General features: G+C 42.2%; 1 protein-coding gene across 1 annotated transcript in view; it reads right to left on the bottom strand.

Annotated features, from left to right (window-relative positions):
• The window catches only part of AFG1L (AFG1 like ATPase), a 74083-nt gene that overhangs the window by 35625 nt on the left and 12321 nt on the right, over positions 1 to 26137 (bottom strand). Inside the window, exon 2 of the mRNA XM_032167176.2 lies at positions 7069 to 7292. Coding sequence (XP_032023067.2) covers positions 7069 to 7292 — 224 coding nt within the window. The remainder of the gene's footprint in view (positions 1 to 7068; positions 7293 to 26137) is intronic.

Genomic DNA, 26137 nt, shown 5'->3' with positions numbered 1-26137 from the left:
AACTCCTGGCCTCAAGCAATCCTCCCATCTCAGCCTCTCAAAATGCCGGAATTACAGGCATGAGCCACCACACCCAGCCTATAATGAAGGTTAAACAACTGTATTGAAAACAAAATCCAAAGTTCATAAAATCATAAATCCTACTTAGCACATGTCTTAGTTCATTTTCTGTCGCATGTAACAGACTATCTGAAACTGAGTTTCAGATATTCTGAAATTTATTTATTTATTTATTTTTAAACAGGTAGTAATTAGCTGAATTTAATGATAAAACGAAGACCTTGAAAAATAGTATTTGTTATTTAAAGTTCATGAAAATGGGCAGTCAGTACTGCTTAGCTTTCCTCCAAAATGGCTGAATGTGTATCACAGCAGCAGAAATGCTGTAACTAATAAACAACTTCAGTTCTTGAGTGATCTGTCTTCTCCTTAGCTGTTCGGATGGCCTGTCAGGGAAAGAAGACTGTGCTGTGGTGAAACTTGTTGTCCCTTACAGTTTCCACTATTCTTTCAACAATGTCAAGGTTTCATACCCAAGGCAAAGGTTTACAGTCCAAAGTCAGAGTTTTATCTTCAGAAACTGAGTAATTTATAAAGAAAAGGAATTTATGGGCCAGGTGCAGTGGCTCACACCTGTAATCCCAACACTTTGGGAGGCCCAGGCAGGCAGAGCATGAGATCAGGAGTTCAAGACCAGCCTGGCCAACATGGTGAAACCTGGTCTTTACTAAAAATACAAAAATTAGCTGGGCATGGTGGCACGCACCTGTAGTCCCAGCTACTCGGGAAGCTGAGGCAAGAGAATCACTTGAACTCGGGGGAGGTTGCCGTGAGCTGAGATCGCACCACTATACTCCAGCCTGGCAACAGAGTGAGACTCAGTCACAAAAAAAAAAAAAGAAAGAAAGAAAAGAAAGGAATTTATTTCTTACAGTGATGGAGGCTGAGAAGTCCATGTCTGAGGGACCCCACCTAGTGAGGACCTTCTTGCTGGTGAAGACTCTCTGCAGAGCCCCAGATGACACAGGGGCATCACATGGCGAGGGGGCTGAGCATGCTAGCTCAAGAGTCTCTTCCCCTTATAAAGCTACCAGTCCCACTCCCATGATAATCCATTAATCCATTAACCCATTACTCCACGAATGGACTAATCCATTCATGACAGCAGAGCTCTCATGACCCAGTCACCTCTGAAAGGATTCACCTTTCAATACTGCCACACTGGGGATTAAATGTCAACATGAGTTCTGAAAGAGACAAATATTCAAACCGTAGCACCAGAATAAAGAACTCTCCAAATAAAGTTTTTCCATCACTGGAAAACCTAATAGCCCAAAGTTTCCTTTTCTGATAATTGGCATATCAGTGTTTGTTTTTAGAAAAAAATTGGTCTGTGTCATCTTTATACTCTTCAAAAACTAAAGTTTTATATACTTTTTTTCAAATAATGTTAGATGTTTGGATCTCTTTCAATATTTTAAAGATTTAGTGGGTGGCTCACATCTGTAATCCCAGCACTTTGGGAGGCCGAGGGCAGATCACTTGAGGTCAGGAGTTCGAGACCAGCCTGACCAAGATGGTGAAACCTCGTCTCTACTAAAAATGCAAAAATTAGCCAGGCATGGTGGTAGGCGCCTGTAATCCCAGCTACTCAGGAGGCTGAGACAGGAGAATCACTTGAACCCAGGAGGCAGAGGTTGCAGTGAGCCAAGATCGCACCATTGCACTCAAGTCTGGGTGATAGAGTGAGACTCTGTCTCAAAAAAAATAAAAAATAAAATTTTTAAATAAAATCTTTATTTAAAATAAACATTTAGTGGGTTTAGGAAACTATAAGGGCCAAGAGCGGTGGCTCATGCCTGTAATCCCAGCACTTTGTGAGGCCAAGATGGGAGGACTGCTTGAGCCCAGAGATGAAGACCAGCCTGGGCAACATGGCAAGACCCTGTCTTGCAGGGAAGGAAGGAAGGAAGGAAGGAAGGAAGGAAGGAAGGAAGAAGGAGGAGGGAGGAGGAGGAGGAGGAGGAAGAGGAAGGAGGGGGAGGAGGGGGGGCAGGCAGGACTATTAGAAAAAGATGTTGCTCTACCTACTAAACATTTATTCACATGCACTAGGATTTAACAAATAGGACCTTTCATTAGACACATTTGAAACTCTACCTGACATATCAAATCTTCCATTTACATTAGATTTCAACTACCCAATAAAACCAGGGTTATCCACTAGCTGGCCCATCATAGCCAACTCTGATATCAAAGGTGGATGTATGGGAAAATACCCCTAAGAAGAGCCAATGATTTTTTTAAAAACCACTGTTGTTGAATTGGCAACCAAATACGTTAATAGTTACAGGATACTTGTGATTGGATGGGAGGTCACCAACCACTGTAAGATGAGTCCTGGGGATGCTATAGAGTAGGGAGGAGGGATAAAAGGAATATATTTCCAGGAAGCCAGGGCAGACAGATTGCTTGAGCTCAGGAGTTCAAGACCAGCCTAGACAACATGGCAAAACCCCATCTCTATTAAAAAAAAAAATACAAAAAATTAGCTGGGTGTGGTGGCATGCACCTGTAGTCCCAGTTACTGGGGAGGCTGAGGTGTGAGGCTTGCTGGAGCCCGGGAGGTCAAGGCCGCAGTGAGCCATGATTGTGCCACTGCATTCCAGCTAGGCAATAGAGTGAGACCCTGTCTCAAAAACAAAACAAAACAAAAGGAATATATTTCCAAAAGGAAGAGGACTAGAAAGGGAACAAGATGTAAAATTCAGGAAAGCAATTCAAGTCTCAGATAACCAAAATATCCAGTTGAGTACAACATGTTGTTTCCTAGCTAGGCCACGTAACCAAATTATTATTTTACTTGGAGGCCCACCTGTATCACAAACTATATAATTACATAGTTTTATATGTTATAGTTTATATACTATACGCAAATATATCCCTATATATATAACATATAACTAGATATGCAGTACATAAGCAGTCTATATTTTTCACACTTTTTGGTTCTTTACTCACCTATAAACTTTGAGAAATATGGGAAAAAGAGGTTGGTCATCAAAAGAAATAATTCATCATTACCTATAATCATTGTGCTGGACTGGTCACTCATGGTGCCCACCACACTCACAGTCCACTTCTGAGAGCAACTGCCATGCTCACAGGAGCAGCCCTGCATGGGACCATAGGTAAGCAAATCTTTACGCTGATTAATGGCCTCTAAGAAACCCAATGTGAAAGCACTACCCAAACAGGGATGAAGTCATTGGTTGGCCTGTGAGATCCTTACTCAGGAATTTAAACTACAGACACACAGACAGAATTAAGAAGTTGGTAGAGTGAACAGAAGTGGAAGCAGACATGAGAGAAAACGAACAACAAAATAAGTGGGTGCTATGGTCTCAATGTTTGCATCACCCCAAAATTCATATGTTGAAGTTCTAACCCCCAAAGTGAGGCTCTTAGGAGGTAGGACCTTTGGAAGGTGATGAGGTCATGAGAGCAGGGCCCTCCTCAGTTGGATTAGTGCCCTTACAAAAGAGGCCCGAGGGAGCTCATTTGTCCCTTCAGCCATGTGAGGACACAGTGAAAAGACAGCTGTCCATGAATAGTTAAGCAGGCCCTCACCAGACACTGAATTTGCCAGCACTTTGATCTTGGCCTTCCCAGCACCCAGAACTATGAGAAATCTTTTTCTGTTGTTTATAAGCTACCCAGTTTATGGTATTTTGTTATAGCAGCCCAAGTGGACCAAGACAATGAATGACATGAATGGCAGGGCACTGTAAGGCCTAGCTGTGTCATGGAGATGCCTTTCATTGCTATGTTCTTATATAATCTTATTCTAAATCTCCATTTCTTTCTGCAATCTAAATGAATCTCTATTTCTTTCAACTAATAGTGTTAACACAATGGGAAGACATTTTCTTTACATAAAAATAAAACTAATTATACTCTCAGGAGCTTTATTAAAAAGTAAAATTACTTTCATTCATTTTTGTGTTTGTTTTTTATTTGTATTGTAGAGACGGGGTCTCCCTATATCATCCAGGCTGATCTCAAACTTCTGGCTTCAAGCTATCCTTCCACCCTGGCCTCCCAACGTGCTAGGATTATAGGTTCAGCCACCACACCTGGCCGTTATTCTTTTTTTTTTTTTTTGAGACGGAGTCTCACTCTGTCACCCAGGCTGGAGTGATCTTGGCTCACTGCAACCTCCGCCTCCTGGATTCAGGCGATTCTCCTGCCTCAGCCTCCTGAGCAGCTGAGATTACAGGCACCTGCCACCACGCCTGGCTAATTTTTGTATTTTTAGTAGAGACAGAGTTTCATCATGTTGGCCAGGCTGGTCTCAAACTCCTGACCTCAGGTGATCTGCCCACCTCGGCTTCCCAAAGTGCCGGGATTACAGGCATGAGCCACTGCGTCTGGCCCCTCATTTGTTTTTAAATAAAGTACTACTGATGGTTGTTCCACGGTGCCTTTCTTCTAAAGACTTTACAGTAAAAGCATATTTGGCAGGGGGTGGGGACAGTCAATTAAAGGAAAACTAGTTTCTTAGGTTGGACCATATTTTAACTCTTATTACTATTAATGTTTTCTCCAGAATTTAAAGATGAGACTATTGGCTTCTATATTAGATAAGGAACAGGAGTTTTCCTGTTGTCATAGAATTTCAACAAAAGCTCAAAGCTGATGACCAGGGAAAATAAGCTCCCACTCACTCTAAAGAAAGACAAAGGCTGAGTGTGGTGACTCACACCAATTATCCCAGTGCTTTAGAGGCTGAGGCAGGAGGATTGCTTAAGACTAGAAGTTCAAGACCAGCCTGGCAACATAGTAAGGTCCTGTCTCTACAAAAAATTAAAAACTTAGTGGAGCATGGTGGTGCATGCCTGTAGCCCTAGCCTACTCAGGGGGCTGCGGGAGGAGAATCACTTGGGCCCAGGACTTCAAGGCTACTAGTGAGCTATGATTGTGCTACTGCACCCCACCTGGGTGACACAATGAGACAGTATCTCCAAAAATAAATAGGCCAGGCACAGTGGCTCATGTCTGTGATCCCAGTACTTTGGGAGGCCGAAGCAGGGGGATCACTTGAGATCAGGAGTTCAAGACAAGCCTGGCCAGTAATGCAAAACCCCATCTCTACTAAAAATACAAAAATTAGCCAGGCATGGTGGCAGGCGCCTGTAATCCCAGCTACTTGGGAGGCAGGAGAATCGTTTGAACCTGGGAGGTGGAGGCTACAGTGAGCCAAGATATCACGCCACTGCACTTCAGCCTGGGCAACAGAGTAACACTCTGTCTCAAATAAATAAATAGGTCAGGTGCAGTGGCTTATGCCTGTAGTCCCAGCACTTTGGGAGGCCGAGGTGGGCGGATCACCTGAGGTCAGGAGTTTGAGACCAGCCTGACAAACATGGTGAAACCCCATCTCTACTAAAAGCACAAAAATTAGCTAGGTGTGGTGGTGTGTGCCTGTAATCCCAGCTACTCAGGAGGCTGAAGCAGGAGGATTGCTTGAACCTGGGAGGTGGAGGTTGCAGTGAGCCAAGATCACACCACTGCACTCTAGCCTGGGCAATAGAGCAAAAATCCATCTATAAATAAATAAATAAATATACACACTAGTCACATCCATGCAGGAATTAGGTTAAAAAAAAAAAAAAAAAGGCAAAACAGCCCTAAAACCAAAGTGAAACTGAAGAAAGTGATCAAGGTATAAAGTTGTTAGCTGGGTAGAGTGCCATGGTGTTCCCTTCAGATATCTCGTAACAAATACGAGGGGTTCCCAAGAGAAGCATCCAAAGAGATGAGGACTGAATATAAATTGAGATGGACATCGCTCTCCCCAGCTGGATGCTTGCCTAGGTAAGGAAATGCACAAGCAGCTGCCAGAGCAGAGTGTGGAAGGGTTCATGGGAGAACTTGATGTAAGTCCCCAGGAGAAAGGGGTATGCATGACAAAGACAGAAACTAGTGCCTGCTTCTTGCTTGCAGAAGTCTGAAGACAGGAGGCTGACTGAGGCTGCCCATGCAGCAAGGGGTAGAGAAAGGAGATGTTGTTTCCTGTGGCCTGCACGGACACCATAAAAGATGACCCAACAAGAAATGTCCCAGGCCAGGCACAGTGGCTCACACCTGTAATCCCAGCACTTTGGGAGGCCGAGACAGGTGGATCACTTGAGGTCAGGAGTTCAAGACCAGCCTAGCCAACATGGTGAAACCCCGTCTCTACTAAAAATACAAAAATTAGCTGAGTGTAGTGGTGCACGCTTGTAACCCAGTTACTTGGGAGGCTGAGGCGGGACAATTGCTTGAACCCAGGAGGCAAAGGTTGCCATGAGCCATGATATTGCGCCACTGCACTCCAGCCTAGGTGACAGAGCAAGACTCTGTCTAAAAAAAAAAAAAAAAAAAGTCCTGAAAGGACCCCAACAAAGAAGGCTAAGGGCAAGGGCGAGGCGGTGTCAGCAGAATGCAAGGTTGTGAGTTGCTTCCCCAGAGTCATAAGAGGTTAGTCAAAGATTGGAGAAGTGTGGAGGTCCCCATGGGAGTCCTGAAGAACCCACCAATAAGACCCTCAACAAAGAGCTAGCATGTCAGCATCTACCATACAAAGGCCCCAGTAACTAACTGGTCACTTAAGGCTGCTGTTTCACTCTAATCTTTCATTCCTCTCATTCTGACCCTAGAGATGTCAGGCAAACAGAGAAAGAAGGAGGAAGAAAAGGGAAAGAACACATCATTCCTCCTTTTCCACTGCTGATCCCTGGATGAGGCCTGAGCTAGAGGAAAGGGGAAGTTTGATTTCCATAGAAGTTTTTATTTAGACTGGACTGCATTTTTAAATACCTAAATACGAAGCTATTCAAACCCCTGAAGGCAAAAGAAAGCTATGGAACATCAAAAGGCCAGGAATGGGTATCCAACAGAATTTGTGTAAAGGAACTGGTGAAAATTTTTCAAGCTGTTTCATGATTGTGTCCTACTGCATTGCATCCATTTTAGAAAATGCTTACACTTTTAACTGTTTAATCTTTCATATCACACAAGCCTCACCTTTGAAAAATGGCCTTCTGCCTCTATATTGTATCCTTTAAGGTCCTCGTGTAATTTCTGCAAACACTGTATGACTCTTCTTTGATGTTCATCATCCTTTAGCTCATGAGCTTTGATCAGAAAATCATAGTGGTCCAGAGGTCCATGGCAAACGGCCAAAGCTTTCAAATAAGTCTCTGAAGTGGCAGTTGGGGTCACGCTCTCGGATGTCTGAACCGTATAGGCTACAAACAAAAACATATAAAATTTTAGACTTTCTTAAATACATTTCACAGTGCTCTACATGTTTCTTAAGGGTCAAATTCAAACTTTTAACTAGTTACAAGTATATCTATTTGAGCAGTTTTTGTAAATGTCATTTTGATAAAAATAATATAAAATACATTTTCAGCCAGGCATGGTGGCTCACACCTGTAATCCCAGCACTTTGGGAGACCAAGGCAGGTGGATCACTTGAGGTCAGGAGTTCAAGATCATCCTGGCCAAATGGTGAAACCCCACCTCTACTAAAAACACAAAAATTAGCCGGGCATGGTGGTGCATGCTTGTAATCCCAGCTACTTAGGGGGCTGAGGCACGAGAATTGCTTGAACCTGGGAGGCAGCGGTTGAAGTGAGCAGAGATTGTGCCACTGTACTCCAGCCTGGGTGACAGAGTGACACTTGGTCTCAAAAAAAAAAAAAAAAAATTAAACAATCAATATATTTCTAATTGTTTTGACAAAAGGAAATAAACCCCAAACCCATAAACTATAATTGTAACCTCTCTTCCAGAAGGCCTATTCCTACTACAGCTTCTGCTTTGCTTCCAGCCCACTAAAGGAGACAATGGGGTTCCTCATCTCCTCCCCAAAGCAAGAGAGTTGTCTTTCTTTGAGTTAGCCCTAATTCTGGTTCTTAAGCACCAAGCAGAGACGTCAAGATTAGTCCCAAGGGTTTTCCACTGCTCCTTAATTCTCTACCCAAAGACAACACAACATTCAGATATTACCACATAGATTTCAGCCCTCTGCTTCTAAGATCTTTTTCTGTTTTCCATAACATTTAGGGAGTTGGACATGGAGTTGAGACACAGCAAGAGTGTCTGCTTCAACGCAGGGTGGTGTTCTGATCCTACTTTTGGCCTCTCCTGGGAGAGAAATGATTGTGGCGAGGTCCAAACATAATTCCATTCCTTATGTGGGGCAGGTTTAATGAGCAGCTAACTCCTTCTCTACTGTTTAGAAGCAACAATAAACAGCAGCAACCTGGCACATTTTTCAGAACAAGATTTCCCAAAGGTACTCTGCCAGCATTTTATTCATTTCATTGAACATCATGTTTCCTTTGTCACAATAACATAAAAATTACTTTAGGGAAAAGAATTAACAACCACAATGTTAGGTCCACGTTTTCCCCAAAAGAGGGGGAAAAGTCCTTAAATATACCATGAATGTTGGAGATAGGGACGGCTGTCTTCCATTATTTGTTCCACCTTTGTAAATAGAAGTTTTAGCTGGATGCATGGCTGCCCAGATACATATTACATCTCCCGGCCTCTCTTGCAGTCAGGTATGGCCATGTGAGCAGGTTCTAACAATGGGATATGAGCAGAAACATGTGTAGTTCTGACATACCCCATTAAAGGAAAAGGGCATATCCTCCTGGCTCCCTTTTCCTCCCCTCTCTCTAACTGGAGTGAAAGTGTAATGACTGCAGCTGGAAGAGGCAATGAGATGCACACAGAATGTTGAATGAAGCAGAGCAACAAGAAACACAAAGCCTGGTTCTCCAACAATGCTGAGCTGCCAAACCAGCTCTGGATTGCCTACCTGGATTTTTATGTAAAAGAATAATAAACTTCTGGCCAGGCACAGTGGCTCACACCTGTAATCCTAGCACTTTGGGAGGCTGAGACAGGCAGATCACTTGAGCTCAGGAGTTCGAGACCAGCCTGGGCAACATAGTGGGACCTCATCTCTAATAAAAATAACAAATTAAAATAAAATTTTTTTTTAATTAGCCAGGCTTAAAATTAGCATGTGCCTGTAGTCCCAGCTACTTGGGGAGGCTGAGGTGGGAGGCAGCTTAAGCCCAGGAGTTTGAGGCTGCAGTGAGCTATGACCTACACCACTGCACTCCAGCCCGGGCAACAGAGTGAGACTCTCTCTCCAAAAGAAATAAAAAGGGAGTAATACACTTCTATCTTGCTTTTAAAGTAGTGTATAATTGGGGTCTCTGTTACATAAGCCTAAGTTGTACCCTAACTGATATAGTTGCCTAAGGTCTGTAAAACAGAATCTAAGGGTATCCTGGAACACTGGGCCTCACAGCACCAGGATAAGGTTTGGGTTCAATGTTGAAGCTGGAGATGCAGGTTGAGAGTTCCTAAATGTTCCCGGCAATTTGAGATATTTGCCAGTGTGGCATAATAACAAATATACCCTGGTCCTTGGCACAGAGTTCCTAAAACCCTTGGAATTTCCTGAGTAATAGGAGTGTTTTCTGTTACTCATTGCATCACACCTGACTTTATGTTAAGGAGGTGACTCTAGGGTGAGGCTGGTAGCCAGAAGGACCAAGTGGGTAGAAGGTTGGAACTTTCAGCCCCATGCACTGACCCCAGGAAGGTGGGGCTAGAGATTGAGCTCTGTAAACACTCAAGGAGACTTGGAGAGCTTCTGGGTTGGTGAACACATCTAGGTGCATTCAACCTCTAGGTATCCCCCTAGGCATCTCTTCTACTGGGCTCCCTGAGTTGTATCCTTTATCATAAACCAGTAAACATAAGCAACGTTTTCCCCTGAGTTCTGTGAGCTATTCTAGCAAATTATCAAATCTAAAGGGGAGGAAGGCTATGGGAATTCCCGAATTTGTAGTTGCCAGGTAGATATGTGGGTAGCCTGTATACCTCATTTGCAGCTGGCATGTGAAGTGGGGGCATTCTGTGGGACTGAGCCCTTTTACTTGTGGGATCTGATGCTCACTTCAAATAAAGAGTGCCAGAATCAAACTGAACTGTTGAATACCCAGTTAGTGTTACAGGATTTGAGAATCTCACAAGAGAAAAACGCTCTTCTCTACCCCCACTTTTAGACTTCCGGAGTCAACCAAGTGAGAAACTTCAGAGTGATTACTGATATATTCCTCTTCCTCCCACAATCCTGTTCTCTACCCCTCAACCAGGTTCTCAGCCAATCCATCATCGATGCTACTCAATTTTGTATGCGAAATATTCTCTAATTCATTCCCTCCTCTCCTTCCTCATCCTACCACCCCAGCTTGAGCCCTTTAAAGGAAGCAGGGGTCTCTCTTAGGGCCTGCCATGCCCCCCGCAACGTGGAAATAGAGAAAAATCTGGAATTTCTTTAAGGGAAATTCCAGACACCTACCTAGCCCTGAGAAGTAAATGAGCCACTTGATAAGCAAGAAGATAATAGGAGCTCAAAATCATGGCCAAGGAAGTTAGAGATGTTCCCTACAGAAACTAAAGATAACATCTTAATATATGTCACTGAGTTGTTTTTCAGAAACTCCAACCCCTACCAAATGGATCCACTGGCACACAGACCTCAGATAAGAGGGAACAGAGGACTGAATTCTGACCACTATTCTTTGTTCTAAATTTCTTCCTGAGGGGCCTGGAGGAGGTTATGCTCACGAGCCAGAGCTAACATTCTTTTCTGTTGACCTGAAATTTTTAGACAAAGCTTTGTTTCCTTAACCAATTGCAAATCAGAAAATCTTTTAATCCAGCTTTGACCTGCAGGTCACTCCCTTCAAGATGTCCCACTATTTTAGGTCAAATCAATGCATAGCCTCCATGTACTGATGTATGACTCTGATCACCACCACTGTGCCAAATTTACCACTATCATGATCTGTAAAATATCTTCCGCCAACTCCAGGGCTGATCTTACTAAAATCCAAATGTGATTTTATCAATCTTTGGCTTGAAATTCATCTCATTGTTTAAAGGAGTGGTTTTCAAACTTTATTTTTTAATAGCTGTACGTTTTTTACATACAAAATCTTCCATAGAATCCTCAATTTATTAAAGAGAAAAGTGGGAAGGGGGGCACAAAGTCCCACCCTCTTCATATCCCCCTCATTCACATACCCACACCACCCCTATTTCCCAACAGCCTCACTTTAGAGGATTATATTTAGTACAAATAATGTGCATAAAAGGGTTAACACAACAGGCCTGAGACTACCATCCACAGAGCATATTTACTTATGTCTCAAAATAAATAAATAAATAATACCTAATTTTTTAAAGTTGAGGCTGGGTGGAGTGGTGCACATCTGCAGTCCCAGCTACTTGAGGCAGGAGGATCCCTTGAAACCAAAAGTTGGAGGCTGCAGAGCACCATGATTATATCTGTGAATAGCCACTGCACTCCAGCCTTGGCAACATAGCAAGACCTCATCTCTAAAAAAATAAAAATAAGATAAATAAAAATTGTTTTGGCCAAGCACAGTGGCTCACGCCTGTAATCCCAGCACTTTGGGAGGCTGAGGTGAAAAGATCTCTTGAGCCCAGGAGCTCAAGACCAGCCTGGGAAACATAGTGAAACCTCTGTCTTTACAGATGGAAAAAAAAAAATTTTAATTAGCCAGGCATAATGGTATATGCCTCTAGTCCTATAGGGATTACTACTACTAGGAACTATTGCTACTCGGAGGGCTAAGGTGGGAGGATAACTTGAGCCTGGGAGGTTGAGGCTGCGGTGAGTGGAGATCGTGCCACTGCACTCCTGCCTGGGTGACAGAATGAGACCCTGTCTAAATTAATTAATTAATTAATTACAAAGTGTTTAGAAGTTAATCATAGGAAATATCAGTATTGTGGGCAAAACATACTGTTTATCTTGGCATCTGCCTTTGGAGAGGCTTAAAGTCCTTCTACTTTTATTTTCACTAGCCTAACATCTTGATTTAATAATGTAGACTTCATTCCCAGTTTTCAGAAAAGAAAACCAAGGTACAGTGAAGATGAGGCATAAATTCAGCTAGTCAGCAGAGATAAAAAGAGAATCAGTCAGGCAAGATACTCAAGGCTGACAGATTGGCCAGCTTAGCCCTGGATAGCAGCTGTATAAATTGAAATACAAAAGACTTCTCAAAAGCTGCATTAAATTAAATCTGTTACTACATCAGTGTACACAAATTATGTGATGCTGCTGCCATATTATTTTGATTCGTATTAATTTGTCTTATTGTACTCCAAATGGACAGTGGGAAAATGCTATGCGGAAGTTCCACACACTAATTTACAAACATAAATGAAAGATTTTAGGAACCCAAAAAGTCTGAGCTATTCTTTCGAATACTTCAATTTTGTACCTTATTTCACTATATTCTCCTAAACTAAGTTTCAGGAAGATCCTACTATACTCCACAGCCCACTTGCTGAAAGATTTCATCAATATCTTGTGTCCTACATCTGAATAACCTATTAAAACTTCCTTGATACTGTAAAAATTACTCCTATTTAGTTTTACTTTCCCCAGGGAAAAAATGAGTTTCCTCAGGCTTTGTGTATAGTCGTAATTACTTTTATTTTCTCCAACTTTTTTAAGTAAATGTAACCTCAAGATTTTATTATCTGCATAATAAAACAAAAGATGATACTTAGAAACTAGATCAACACTTGGCCTTTCTCCTATCTCTTCCCAGTTCAAAATGCTTGCATCTCTTATGGCCAGCATTCTCTTAGATCTGCAGTTGGGCTCAACGCATTCAAGTCTCAGCACAGTCTTCTTTGTGTTTTAGCCTTTTTCTGGAAAATCAGCTTAGTCTGCCTATGATGATGACGATCACTCTGCTTCCTATCATAACGCCACTTTCCTTGGGCACACAGAGAATCCTTGCCCTTCTTATCCTGATCTTGTCGTGAAGTTGGTACTTGCCACATGCCACACATGTTACAGAAAGTCTAGAGGGTTTTAGAGACATTCACCATCTTTATGGGAATGCTATCTGCAAGAAAAGAAGTGATTTCCTTCAATTTTTCCATTTTCACTTTATTTTATTTTATTTTATTTTTTGAGACGGAGTCTCACTCTGTCACCCAGGCTGGAGTGCAGTGGCGCAATCTCGGCTCACTGCAAGCTCCACCTCCCGGGTTCACGCCATTCTCCTGCCTCAACCTCTCCGAGTAGCTGGGACTACAGGCGCCCGCCACCACGCCCGGCTAATTTTTTGTATTTTTAGTAGAGACGGAGTTTCACCATGGTCTCGATCTCCTGACCTCGTGATCCGCCCGCCTCGGCCTCCCGAAGTGCTGGGATTACAAGCGTCAGCTACCGCGCCTGGTCCCATTTTCACTTTAAAACATAAGTTTGGAACAAATAAAATTCTCCTGAAGCTGTGGAATCCCAAGTTTATGCTAATATGCTCCCCTTAACTAATCTTACTACATTAAACAAATAATATATAATAAACAAACTGTTTTTACAAATTTATGACAGTAAGAGAAATCTGACATAGTTGACTCCACCTTGCTTCTTACCTCCAAGCTCTGCCTGATCATTCCTGGGCACAGGCCAAGCTAACTTTAGGACGAATTTAGTTTATAGTTTAACTTTAAAATAATGATGACAATATTATTGCTCCCTCCCTTAAGCTAACCCCACCCTTTCTCAAAAACCAAAAGCCACCTTTGTAAGGCTAATGAAAGCCTACAAGAATAAAATTATGGGAGGAGCCTGAACTCTGCTAAAATGTAGGCCAAGTTTCTACAATCCCCTACTGCTCAGGGGTCATGTGGCCAGAGGTCACAAGATTTGTGACTTCTCCAACTGCTTCTGCAAGTAACATCACTGTTATAGAACCTAAGATTGGTTTTGCTGAAATGTCTTTCAGACTTACCCCACCTGGACTCATGACTCAACTGGTCCTGTTGTCCCACCCACAGTTGGACTCAGCGCATGAGGATCAATTTCCACACCCCTATTATTTCATCCCCAACTAATCAACAGCACCATTCCCTAGCCCCCTGCCCGTGAAATTGTCCATAAAAACCCTCAGCTCTAAGCCTGCAGAGAGACTGATTTGAGGGATAACTCTAGTTCTCCTGTGTGGGACTGCCTTGCATCAGTTAAACTCTTTTCTCTACTGCAATGCCTCGGTCTCAGGGGATTGATTTTGTCTGTGCAGTAAACAGGTAATTACCAATTCATAATCATGTTCTTCTTAATAGCACCATCCAAAAAGAAGAAGCAATCCAAATTGTCACTGATATCCTTACAAGAATTGTTATATAATAAATATAGGGCTTTTTTTTCTTAAAAAGGTCTGAGTTGGCATCCAAGACAGACTTAAGGGGAGGTAGGTGTCTTGGAGCCTCTTGAAATTAAAATAAAATTGTATATTGTATATTTCAAAATTAATAATGGATTTTAAATGGTCTCATCACAAACATATGATAAGGAGTTGAGGTGATGGATGTTATTAACTTGATTTAATCTTTCTAGAACATATATATCTGTTAAAACATCAGAGTGGGCCGGGCGCGGTGGCTCACACTTGTAATCCCAGCACTTTGGGAGGCCAAGGTGGGCAGATCACGAGGTCAGGAGATTGAGACCATCCTGGCTAATACAGTGAAACCTCGTCTCTACTAAAAATACAAAAAATTAGCCAGGTGTGGTGGCAGGTGCCTGTAGTCCCAGCTATTCGGAGGCTGAGGCAGGAGAATGGCGTGAACCTGGGAGGCGGAGCTTGCAGTGAGCTGAGATCGCACCACTGCACTCCAGCCTGGGCAACAGAGCAAGGTGCCATTCAAAAAAAAAAAAATCAGAGTATACCCCATAAATATATACAATTATTTGTCAATTAATTTATGAGTTCTATAAAAGAAAGAATATTATGCGTGAGTATGTTTAATCTGAGGCAAGTCCTCTAAATATACAACTTTCTGATTTCTAAACAAGATAAGAACCAATGTTTTATAATTTTTTTTTTAAACAGGGTCTCTCATTCTGTGGCCCATGCTGGAGTGCAGTGGCATGATCATGGCTCACTGCAGCCTCAACCTTCCAGGCTCAAGCTATCCTTCCCCTCCATTCTCCCGAGTAGCTGGGACTACAGGTGCACACCACCATTCCTGGCTCATATTTCATTTTTTGTAGAGAGGAGTTCTCCCTATGTTGCCCAGGCTGGTCTTGAACTCCTGGGCTCAAACGATCCTTCAGCCTTGGCCTCCCAAAGATCTGGAATTACAGGCATGAGCTACCACATCCAACCCAAGAACCATTGTTTAAAAAAGAACTGTTGGGCTGGGCACAGTGGCTCATGCCTGTAATCTCAGCACTGTAGGAGGCTGATCACTTGAGACCAGGAGTTTGAGGTTACAGTGAGCTATGATTATAACACTGCACTCCAGCCTGGGAAACAAAGGAAGCCCCTATCTCTAAAAAAGCGACAAAAAAGGAAGGAAAGAAAAGAGAACAAGGAAGGAAGGCAGGCATACAGAATCTGAGGCCCTACCCCAGCCCTCTGAATCAAAATTTGCATTTTCAACAAAATACTTTGGTGTTTTACATGCACATTAAAGGTTGAGAAGAACTGTGCCAGGGAATGACCAGAGACTCCTACAGATTATCAGGAAAAAGCCTTTCTGTGAAAAACACATTAAATTGACACTTGAATGCCAAAAGGAGTCACCCATGAGAAATATCAATAATATCCCAGCCTAAGGTTATAGATGAGGCAAAGTGGAAATGGAAATAAGCTTCACATTTTCGAGGGAAGAGAAAGGAAGTTTATATGGTTGATGCAAATGAGCAAGGTAGAGTATGTGCTACAAGAAGAGGTTGGAAAGGACAATAAGAGACCCAGCACAGTGGCTCACACCTGTAATCCCAATACTTTGGGAGGCTAAGGCCAGCAGATCACTTGAGGCCAGGAGTTCAAGGCGGGCAGATCACTTGAGGCGGGCGGTGATCACTTGAAGCCAGCCTGGCCAACATGGTGAAACTTCGTCTCTACTAAAAATACAAAAATTAGCTGGGCATGCTGGTGCATGCCTGTAATCCCATCTACTCATATGGCTGCAGCACGAGAATCACTTGAACCCAGGAGGCAAAGTTTGCATGAGCCAACATCACCCTGCTGCACTCCAGCCTGGGTGACAGCAAGACGCTGTCTCAAAAAAAAAAGTACAAGCACTAAATGACGTAGGGCATTAAAAGCCATGGTGAGGAAAGCAGGTTTTATAAGTAGGATTGAGAACAAGGAGAAGGTTTTTCTGTTTTGTTTTGTTTTTCTTTATTTCCTTTTTTTATTATTATTAAACTTAACCCCTCTAAGAAGCAGAAGGGGCTCGGAGTGCTGGCTCACGCCTGTAATCCTAGCAATTTTGGGAGGCCGAGGCGGGCGAATGGCCTGAGCTCAGGAGTTTGAGACCAGCCTAGGCAACACGGTGAAACCCTATTTCTACCAAAACACAAAAGAAATTAGCCGGGCATGGTGGCGTGTGCCTGTAGTCGCAGCTACTCGGGAGGCTGAGGTAGGGGAATTGCTTGAACCTGGGAGGTGAAGGTTGCAGTGAGCTGAGATCGCACCACAGCACTCCAGCCTGGGCGACAGAGCAAGACTCCATCTCTTAAAAAAAAAAAAAAAAAAAAAAAAGAAGCAGAAGAAGGTTTTGATCAGGGTACAAGATATTATTGAAGATAATAACACTTGATAATAAAAGATTGCTTTAGAAAATAAGACTAGGAATGCAAAGCAGAAGCAGAATGCGTGGATTATATAGTATGTGAATTATTTTCTTATCTTTTTTTTTCTTCTTTTGAGATGGAGTTTCACCTTTGTTGCCCAGACTGGAGTACAATGGAGCGATCTCGGCTCACTGCAACCTCCACCTTCTGGGTTCAAGCAATTTTCCTGCCTCAGCCTCCCAAGTAGCTGGGATTACAGGCACCCACCACCACGCCTGGCTAATTTTTTGTATTTTTAGTAGAGATGGGGTTTCACCATGTTGGCCAGGCTGGTCTTAAACTCCTGACCTCAGGTGATCCACCCGCCTTGGCCTCCCAAAGTACTGGGATTACAGGCATGAGCCACTGCACCCAGCTGTGAATTATTTTCGATAAAACTATTATGTATTTTTTTATGTGGAAGTAGAAATTAGGAGACTATTCAAATAGTTGAGTTAAGCGATATCTATGGGCTAGACTCAGTGGATCATGCCTGTAATCATAGCAATTTGGGAGGCCGAAGCAGGCAGATCACTGGAGTCCAGGAGTTCAGGACCAGCCTAGGCAACATGGTGAAACTCCGTCTCTACAAAAAATACAAAACTTAGCCAGGTGTGGTGGTGCACACCTGTTGTACCAGCTACATAGAAGACTGAGATGGGAGAATCACTTGAGCCCAGGAAGGTTAAGGCTGCAGTGAGCCATGATTATGTCACTGCACTCCAGCCTGGGCAACAGTGAGACCCTGTCTTAAAGAAAATAAATAAATAAATAAATAAATAAATAAATAAATAAATAAATAAATAAAAGAGAGAAAGCAATGTCTATGATTTGGATCAGAGAGTTGGCATTGTAGGTTAATAGACCAAGATCATGTAGTTAATAACAGTAGCAATTGCTAACCTTTACTGAGTATTTACTAAGTAACAGGTTACTTTTCTAAGGAATTTCTGTACATTAACTGATTCGATCTTCACAACTACCCTTTGAGGTAGGTACTAATATTATCCCTACTTTAAAGATGAAGAAACTAAGGCACAGAGAGGCGAAGTAACTTGTCCATGTTCCCAAAGCCAGGAAGTGGCATCTGTGGCCCCCAGTATAGCAGGAAGGCAGGATGTTACAGTAGTGGAAGGAATGTGGGCTCTGGAATAATAACCTCCAGATTAATTACCTGACTCCACCGTTTCAGCTCTAAATCATGATAACGTTGTTCTCCATGGTGGACTGAGCATGTGATCACCACCCTGGCCAATGATGCCTAATGGGTAAGTTAGCTTCTGGCAAAGTCTTCCCCGATGCTCTTCAAAAGGAGACCAGGACAGGGACTCGCTCCTTCCTACCTTTGTACTTCTACCTGTGAAATCAGGATACCTGGACTGCTGCATCTTAAGAACATGAGAGGAAGGCTGGGTGCAATGGCTCATACCTGTAATCCCAGCACTTTAGGAAGCCAAGGTGGGAGGATCACTAGAGCACAGGAGTTCAAGGCCACGGTGAACTATGATCTATGATCGCACCACTGCACTGTAGTTGTACTGGGCAACACAGCGAGACTCTATCTCACAACCAAAAAAAGAACATAAGGGGAAACATTGTTGACACAGGCAAGATAATCTTAATCTTGACATATGTCATAAAGCTTAATTGTATTGACACTGTTTCCACATAGCTAGGGTGATAATAGCAAAGGGAATATGGGGCCTATGTGTTCTTTGGTGCTTTAAGTTGGACTAGATTCAATATCTTTATTGTATTGATATTCTTTTTTATTATTATTACTTTATTTTAGAGACAAGGTCTCTCTCTTTTGTCCAGGCTAGAGTGCAGTGGCTCAAGCATAGCACTGCAGCCTCAAATTCCTGGGCTCAACTCCTGGGTTCAAGTGATTCTCTCAACTCAGTCTCCCCAGTAGCTGGGACTACAGGTACGCACTACATGCCGGAGTAATTTTTTATTTTTTTTACTTTTTTGTAGAGACAGGGTCTCACTATGTTGCCCAAGCTGGTCTTGAACTTCTAGCCTCAAGTGATCCTCCTGCCTCGGGCTCCCAAAGTGCTGGGATCACAGGCATGAGCCACTTGCCTGGCCTCTATATTTGATACTCTTTAGCAACTTAGGAAAAATGAGGGACCAGAATCTTTCAACAGAAAGTAAACATTTTCTTTTTAAAATTATATTTTAGGCTGGGCACGGTGGCTCACGTCTGTAATCCCAACACTTTGGGAGGCTGAGGCGGGCGGATCCTCTGAGGTTAGGAGTTCAAGATCAGCCTGGCCAACATGGTGAAACCCCATCTCTACTAAAAATACAAAAATTAGTCAGGCATGGTGGCACATGCCTGTAGTCCCAGCTACTCGGGAGGCTGAGGCAGAAGAATCGCTTGAACCCTGGAGGTGAAGATTGCAGTGAGCTGAGATCATACCACTGCACTCCAGCCTGGGTGAAAGAGCAAGACCCTGTCTCAAGAAAAAAAAAAAAAAAAATATATATATATATATGTAAAAGCTTTGCTTCTTTCTTAAGGTTATTTTAATACTTGAGGTCAATATTTTTTGAGAATCCATCTCCAACTGCATACTCAAAATCAATAAAGATGTCATATAATGTGCACAAAACTTACAACTTATTAGGAAAGTGGTGTTGAGCTAGAAACATTCTATAAAAAATTTCCAACTCAAAAACATCCATGATTAAAGGAAAGAATTGAAGACATGCAAAATGACATATATCTATACAAATGTAAGGTGTATCCAAAGTAAAGAAAACTATCCTTTTGGCCAGATGTGGTAGCTCACGGCTGTAGGAGGCCAAGGAGGGAGTATCACTTGAGTCCAGGAGTTCAAGACCAGCCTAGGCAACATGACAAGATCCTGTCTCTACAAAAAAATAAAAAATCAGCTGGGTGGGGTGGCATGCACCTATAGTCCCAGCTACTCTGTGGGGCTGAAGTGGGAGGATCACTTGAGCTTGGGAGGTCAAGGCCACAGTGAGCCATGATCGTATCACTGCACTCAGCCTGGATGACAGAGTGAGATCCTGTCTTAAAATAAAATAAAATAAAATAAAATAAAGTATCTCTTGAGCTCCGGAGTTCAAGACCACCCTGGGCAACATGGCGAAACCCCATCTCTACAAAAAATACAAAAATTAATCCAGCATGGTGGCATGCGCCTGTAGTCCCAGCGACTTGGGAGGCTGGGGTGGAAGGATCACCTGAGCTCTGGAGGTCGAGGCTGCAGTGAGCTGAGATGATGCCACTGTACTCCAGCCTGGGCAACAGAGGCCCTACCTCCAAAAAAAAAAAAAAAGTGCTTACTATATAGCCAGTGCACAAATAGCACTTTCTGTATATTATCTTACTTCTCCAGAAAAACCTGAGTTAGGCATTATTATTCCTTATACATGAAGAAACTAAAATACCTTAAAAAGTTAAGTGAGTGTCCAAGCCAGGATCTGAAGCTAAGTGACCCAAAACACCAGGATTTCACTCTTACTCAAACACCATAATACTACAGACTAATGAAGGCTGTGCTCCCATTTGTCACAGGCAGGTAACAGAAAATCAAAACACAAACCTCTTTTCAGGTTCTCATATCTGAAGTACTCAAGCCTCCTAGAGCAACCAACAACCCACTCCTCCTGGGTCTCCATCCTCCTCAACCTTTCTAGAGCTTGGCCCTGCCTACATGCTAAGGTCAACTGCCTCTACTAATAAGTGGCACTCTTCTAAAGCCTATCAGCAGCAGGAGCTTTTTCTATGAAAAGCCCAAAGCCAAAGTGTTGGAGGGAAGAAATTCCTTTTCCTTTTTTTTATGTTTTTGAGAAGAAGTTTCACTCTTTCACCCAGGCTGGAGTGCATGCACAATCTCCACTCACTATAACCTCCCCCTCCCGGTTTCAAGTGATTCTCCTGCCTCAGCCATCCGAGTAGCTGGGATTACAGGCGCCCGCCACTCCACCGGGCTAATTTTTGTATTTTTAGTAGAGACAGGGTTTCACCATGTTGGCCAGGCTGGTCTCAAACTCCTGACCTCATGATCCACCCACCTCAGCCTTCCAAAGTGCTGGGATTACAGGCATGAGCCACCGTGATGGCCAAGAAATTCCTTTTCATATACATCTAAAAGCCCTTATATTTTACATAACAGACTCCTAAGAATTTTGATAATAACTAGGTTAATGTACACTTTGTTGAACTCCAAGTATAAAATATTAATATATTTAGCACTAAATGAAGACATAAATGACCTAGTCTTCAAATCTGAAGATGACACCAAATCAGGAAGCAAATCATGCTGGGTCACAATCACAATTCAAGAAGATGTTGATGTGCTACAAACGTTGGATGAAACTACCAACATAGAATTTAACTAAAGTGCATTTAGGCTTAAAAACTTAATTATCCTAGCTGGGCGCAGTGGCTCACACCTATAATCCCTGCACTTTGGGAGGCCGAGGCGGGCAGATCACCTGAGGTCAGGAGTTTGAGACCAACCTGGCCAACATGGTGAAACCCCATCTCTACTAAAAACACAAACAATATCCAGGCATGGTGGCGCATGCCTGTAATCCCAGCTACTCGAGAGGCTGAGGCAGGAGAATCACTTGAACCCAGGAGGCATAGGTTGCAGTGAGCAGAGATCGTACCACTTTACTCAAGCCTGGGCAACAGAGCGAGACACTGTCTCAAAAAAATAAAATAAAATAAAATACATAAATAAATAACTTAATTATCCTGGAAAGAATCAGTTTTAAAAAGTATAAAATAGAGTTTCGTGAAGTAATAAATGGTTCAAAAATAATGATAAAGTATCTATAGTGTACAAAGCTCTGTGCTAGAAACTGCAAATACCATCAGTGGCGAGCTGGATGGATGCTGTTAACTGCACTCAAAGCAGTGACAGCTGGGCATGGTGGAGTGCATCTGTAATCCCAGCTACTCAGGAGGCTGAGGTGGGAGGATAGCTTGAGCCCCGGAGTTTAAGACCAGCCTGGGCAACACACCAACACATCCATCTCAAAAAAAAGAAAAACAAAAACCAAACAAACAAAAAAAAGAAAACAAAACAAAAAAACAGGTAGACACAAATAAGTGGATAAACAACTCTAATAAAGTGTATGGTATGTCATAAGGGGAAGGGGCAGATGCTATAAGATCACAGGGCCAAAGCTAGTAATCTAGGTTAGGGAGTTTAGGAAGGGTACTCAGAGGAAATGATGTTTCCATTGAGATCAGAAGGGCAGACAGAAGTGGTCCATGGGAAGGGAGGGAAGGAAGGAGGGAGATGTACTAGCCTGAAAGAAGGCCCAGAAACACGACAGTGTGAAACACTAGAAAAAACAGAACAAGTTCAGTTTGGCTGAGACATAAAGTGAAAGGCGGAGAGAGGTAAGAGATGAACTACTGGAGGACTACAAGGGAGCCAGGTGAAGCAGGGCCTTGCAATGATAAGCAGTTTGAATTTAACTCTTAAAGGCCACAGGAGCCACTTAAACGTTTTAAAGAATGCAGTGGCTTACGCCTTCTCTTAAGCCAAAAAGAAGGATACTGGAAACAGAGAAACACATTTTACTACCTTTATCTTTCAGCATACCATAGATAACCAGTTGGAAAATACAATAGAAAAAAAAGGATTCCATTCACAATTACAATAAGAATTCTAGAATAAAAATAATATTAACTTCCAGGCACAATGACACACTTGCCTGTACTTTCAGCTACTCAAGGGGTTTAAGTGGGAGGATTGCTTCAGAGCTGAGGAGTTTGAGACCAGCCTGGCCAACATGGCGAAACCCCGTCTCCAACAAAAATACAAAAAGTAGCCGGGTACGGTGGCACACGCCTGTACTCCCAGCTACCCTGGAGGCTGAGGCATGAGAATCACTTGAGCCCGCGAGGTGGAGGTTGCAGTGAGCTGAGATCACCCCACTGTACTCCAGCCTAGGTGACAGAGCAAGACTCTGTCTCAAAAAAAAAAAAAAAAAAAAAGAAGGTGAAAATACAACCCACAGAATGGGAGAAAATATTTGCAAATCACATCTCTGATAAGGAATCTGTATCCAGAATATATAAAGAACTTTTACAATTTAACAATAAAAAGACAAATGCAATTTTTAAATGGACAAAGGATTTAAGTAGACATTTCTCCAAAGATATATAAATGGTCAATAAACACATGAAATGACACTCAATATCATTAGTCATCTGGGAAATATAAATCATAACTAAAATGAGATACCATCTCACATCTACTAGGATTGCAATGATAAGACAGACAATAACTAGTGTTAGAGAAGATGCAGAGAAATTAGAACCTCATACACTGCTGATGGAAATGTAAATGCTGCAGGCTTGTTTGCTGTCTAGTATAATAACATCTCCCCCAGGTCAAAAGCTGGGAAGGCTTCTTTGCAACCCTTATAAAAGATGAGGTTTCCTAAGCTTGGGGTTCCTAAACCATGACACAAACCTGCTGAGTATACATCACCCACCTGGACCGACCTCTGAATAGCCCCATGGGACTTGAGGAACAAGGGGAACTGAGGCAACGGAACTGAGGCAAGGAACAAGGGGAATTAAGCTCACGTTGCCTGCTAGTCCATGATAAAGTTCTTTATCTCTGATCCAGGAGTTCCATGTCTTTTTCCAACACCCATGAAACAGTAACAAGCTAAAGTGTTGTCTTGCAAGCTGGGTAAAAATCTCAGACCCCTGAGAGTTGCTGACATCAAGAATTGTAATTGGCATGTAATCAACATATAATAAAAATTTTTAAATTATTAATATTTTGTGTTCTTTTTTTCTATTAGGTCTTAAAGTATTTGACACTGGCAACACATCTCAATTTGGAATCTAAATTTTCATTGGAAATATTTAAGTTGTATTTAGACTTCATAAAATCTACAGTGGAGAAAAAGTAGATTCACTTTCCCAAGATGTTCCAAGAATATTTAAAAGTTTTCCAATAGCTGAATGGTTTTCCAACAGCAGAATCAAGTATCCTTTTTAAATTTTATATTTAACTAAAATTAAATGAAATTAAAAATTTAGTTCCCCAGTCATATTACACATTTCAAGTGCTCAGTGTCCACATGTGGCTAATGACGATGGTATCAAAGCTCAGGTCTGGTCAATCTTGAAAAAGAACAAAGTTGGAGGACTCACACAACCAGATATTAAAACTTATTATAAAACTACAGAGTTAGGACAGTGTGATACTGGTACAAGAATAGACCAATGGAACAAAATAGAAGCCCACACATACACGGTCACTTGATTTATGTCAAAAGCAGCACTGCAGTAGCCCAGAAAAAAAAGATGCTCTATATAAAAAATGTTGCTGGATCAACTGGATATCCACACAAAGAAAAATAAATCTTGACCCTAACCTAATGTCATACACAAAACTTAATTCCAGAGGTATCATAGATCTAAACATGAAAGGTAAAACAATAAAGCTTCTAAAAGAACATATAAAAATACCTTTGTGACCTTGAGGTAAGCGAAGATTTCTTAAATAGGACACACCACAAAAAGATTGCTAAATTGGACTACATTAAAATTTAGAACTTCTTGGCCAGGTGCAGTGGCCCACACCTGTAATCCCAGCACTTTGGGAGGCCGAGGCAGGCAGATCACCTGAGGTTAGGAGTTTGAGACCAGCGTGGCCAACATGGTGAAACCCCATCTCTACTAAAAATACAAAAAAGCAGCTGGGCGTGGTGGCACACGCCTGTAGTCCCAGCTACTCAGGAAGCTGAGGCAGAAGAATCACTTGAACCTGGGAGGTGGAGAGGTTGCAGTGAGCCGAGATTGTGCCACTGTACTCCAGCCTGGGTGACAGAGTGGGACTCTGTCTCTAAATAAATAAATAAATAAATAATAAAATAAATAAAATTTAGAACTTCTTCATCTAGGCACAATCCTGTAGTCCTAGCTACTTGGAAAGCTAAAATAGGAGGATCGCTTGAACCCAGGAGTTTGAGGCTGCAGTGAGCTATGATTGCATCACTGCACTCTAGCCTGGGCAACAGAGCAAAACCCCATCTCTAAAAAAATTAAAATTAAATAAGTAAAATAAAATTTGGAGCTTCTGTTCATGAAAAGACTCCATTAGCAATGAAAAAGCTAAATTGGACACAGTGGCTCATGCTGGTAATCCCAACACTTTGAGAGGCCAAGGTGGGAGGATAGCTTGAGGCCAGGAGTCTGAGAACGACCTGGGCAACATAGAGAGATGCTGTCTCTATAAAAAATTTTAACAATTAGCTGGATGTGGTGGCGCATGCCTGTTGTCCCAGCTACTCGGGAGGCTGAGGTGAGAGGACTGCTTGAGCCAAGGAGGTCCAGGCTGCAGTGAACCATGATTGTACCACTGCACTCCAGCCTGGATGACACAGAGAGATCTAGTCTCAAAAAAAATTTTTTTAATGAAAAAGCTGGCCTTACACACCACTTATAAGATAAGAGATAAATGAAAAAATAAAATTAAAAAGCAAGCTACAGACTGGGAGAAAATACTTGCAATCTATGTATCTGACAAAGGACTTACATCAAGATTATATAAAGAACTACAACTCATTAAGAAACAGACAATGTGCAGGTCACAAAAGAGCCTATCCAAATGTCCAGTAAATATACAAAAAAAGTATTCAACCTTAAAATGCATCAGGGAAAAGCAAAATAAAATCATAATATCAGTACACACTTATTAGAGTGACTAAAATTAAAAAGAATACCAGCTGTTCGTGAGGATGCATAGTAACTGAAATCTCACACACTGCTAATGGAAAGATACACTGATATAACCATTTTAGAAAACTGGCCTTGTCTACTAAAGCTGAACATATGTATAAAATGATCCAGCAATTCTATTATTTGGTATCTGCCCAACAGAAAGCATACATATATTATGCACCAAATATATGTACAAACATATTCATAGCAGTACTATAGGCCTGGGCAACATGGCGAGACCCCATCTCTACAAAAAATACAAAAAGTAGCCAGACATGGTGGTGCTCGCCTGTAGTCTCAGTTACTCAGGAGACTGAGGTGGGAGGATCACTTGAACCTGGGAGGTTTAGGCGGCAGTGAGCTGTGATCACACCACTGTACTCCAGCCTGGGCGACTGGGCAAAACCCTGTTTCCAAAAAAAACAAAAAGAGGAAAGAAAAATTAAAGTTAACAGCAGTTGTCTTTTCTATATTTTCTACTGTAAATATGATGTAGTATTTTTATAATTAAAAGTAATTTATTTTTAGGCCATGTGCAGTGGCTCACGCCCGTAATCCTAGCACTTTGGGAGGCCAAGTTGGGCAGATCACAACGTCAGGAGTTCTAGACCAGCCCGGCCAACATTGTGAAACCCCGTCTC

The sequence above is a fragment of the Hylobates moloch genome, unplaced genomic scaffold (assembly GCF_009828535.3).
Source record: "Hylobates moloch isolate HMO894 unplaced genomic scaffold, HMol_V3 SCAFFOLD_2, whole genome shotgun sequence".
Taxonomy (NCBI): Eukaryota; Metazoa; Chordata; class Mammalia; order Primates; family Hylobatidae; genus Hylobates; species Hylobates moloch.
This window is presented reverse-complemented; position numbering and strand designations above follow the sequence as displayed.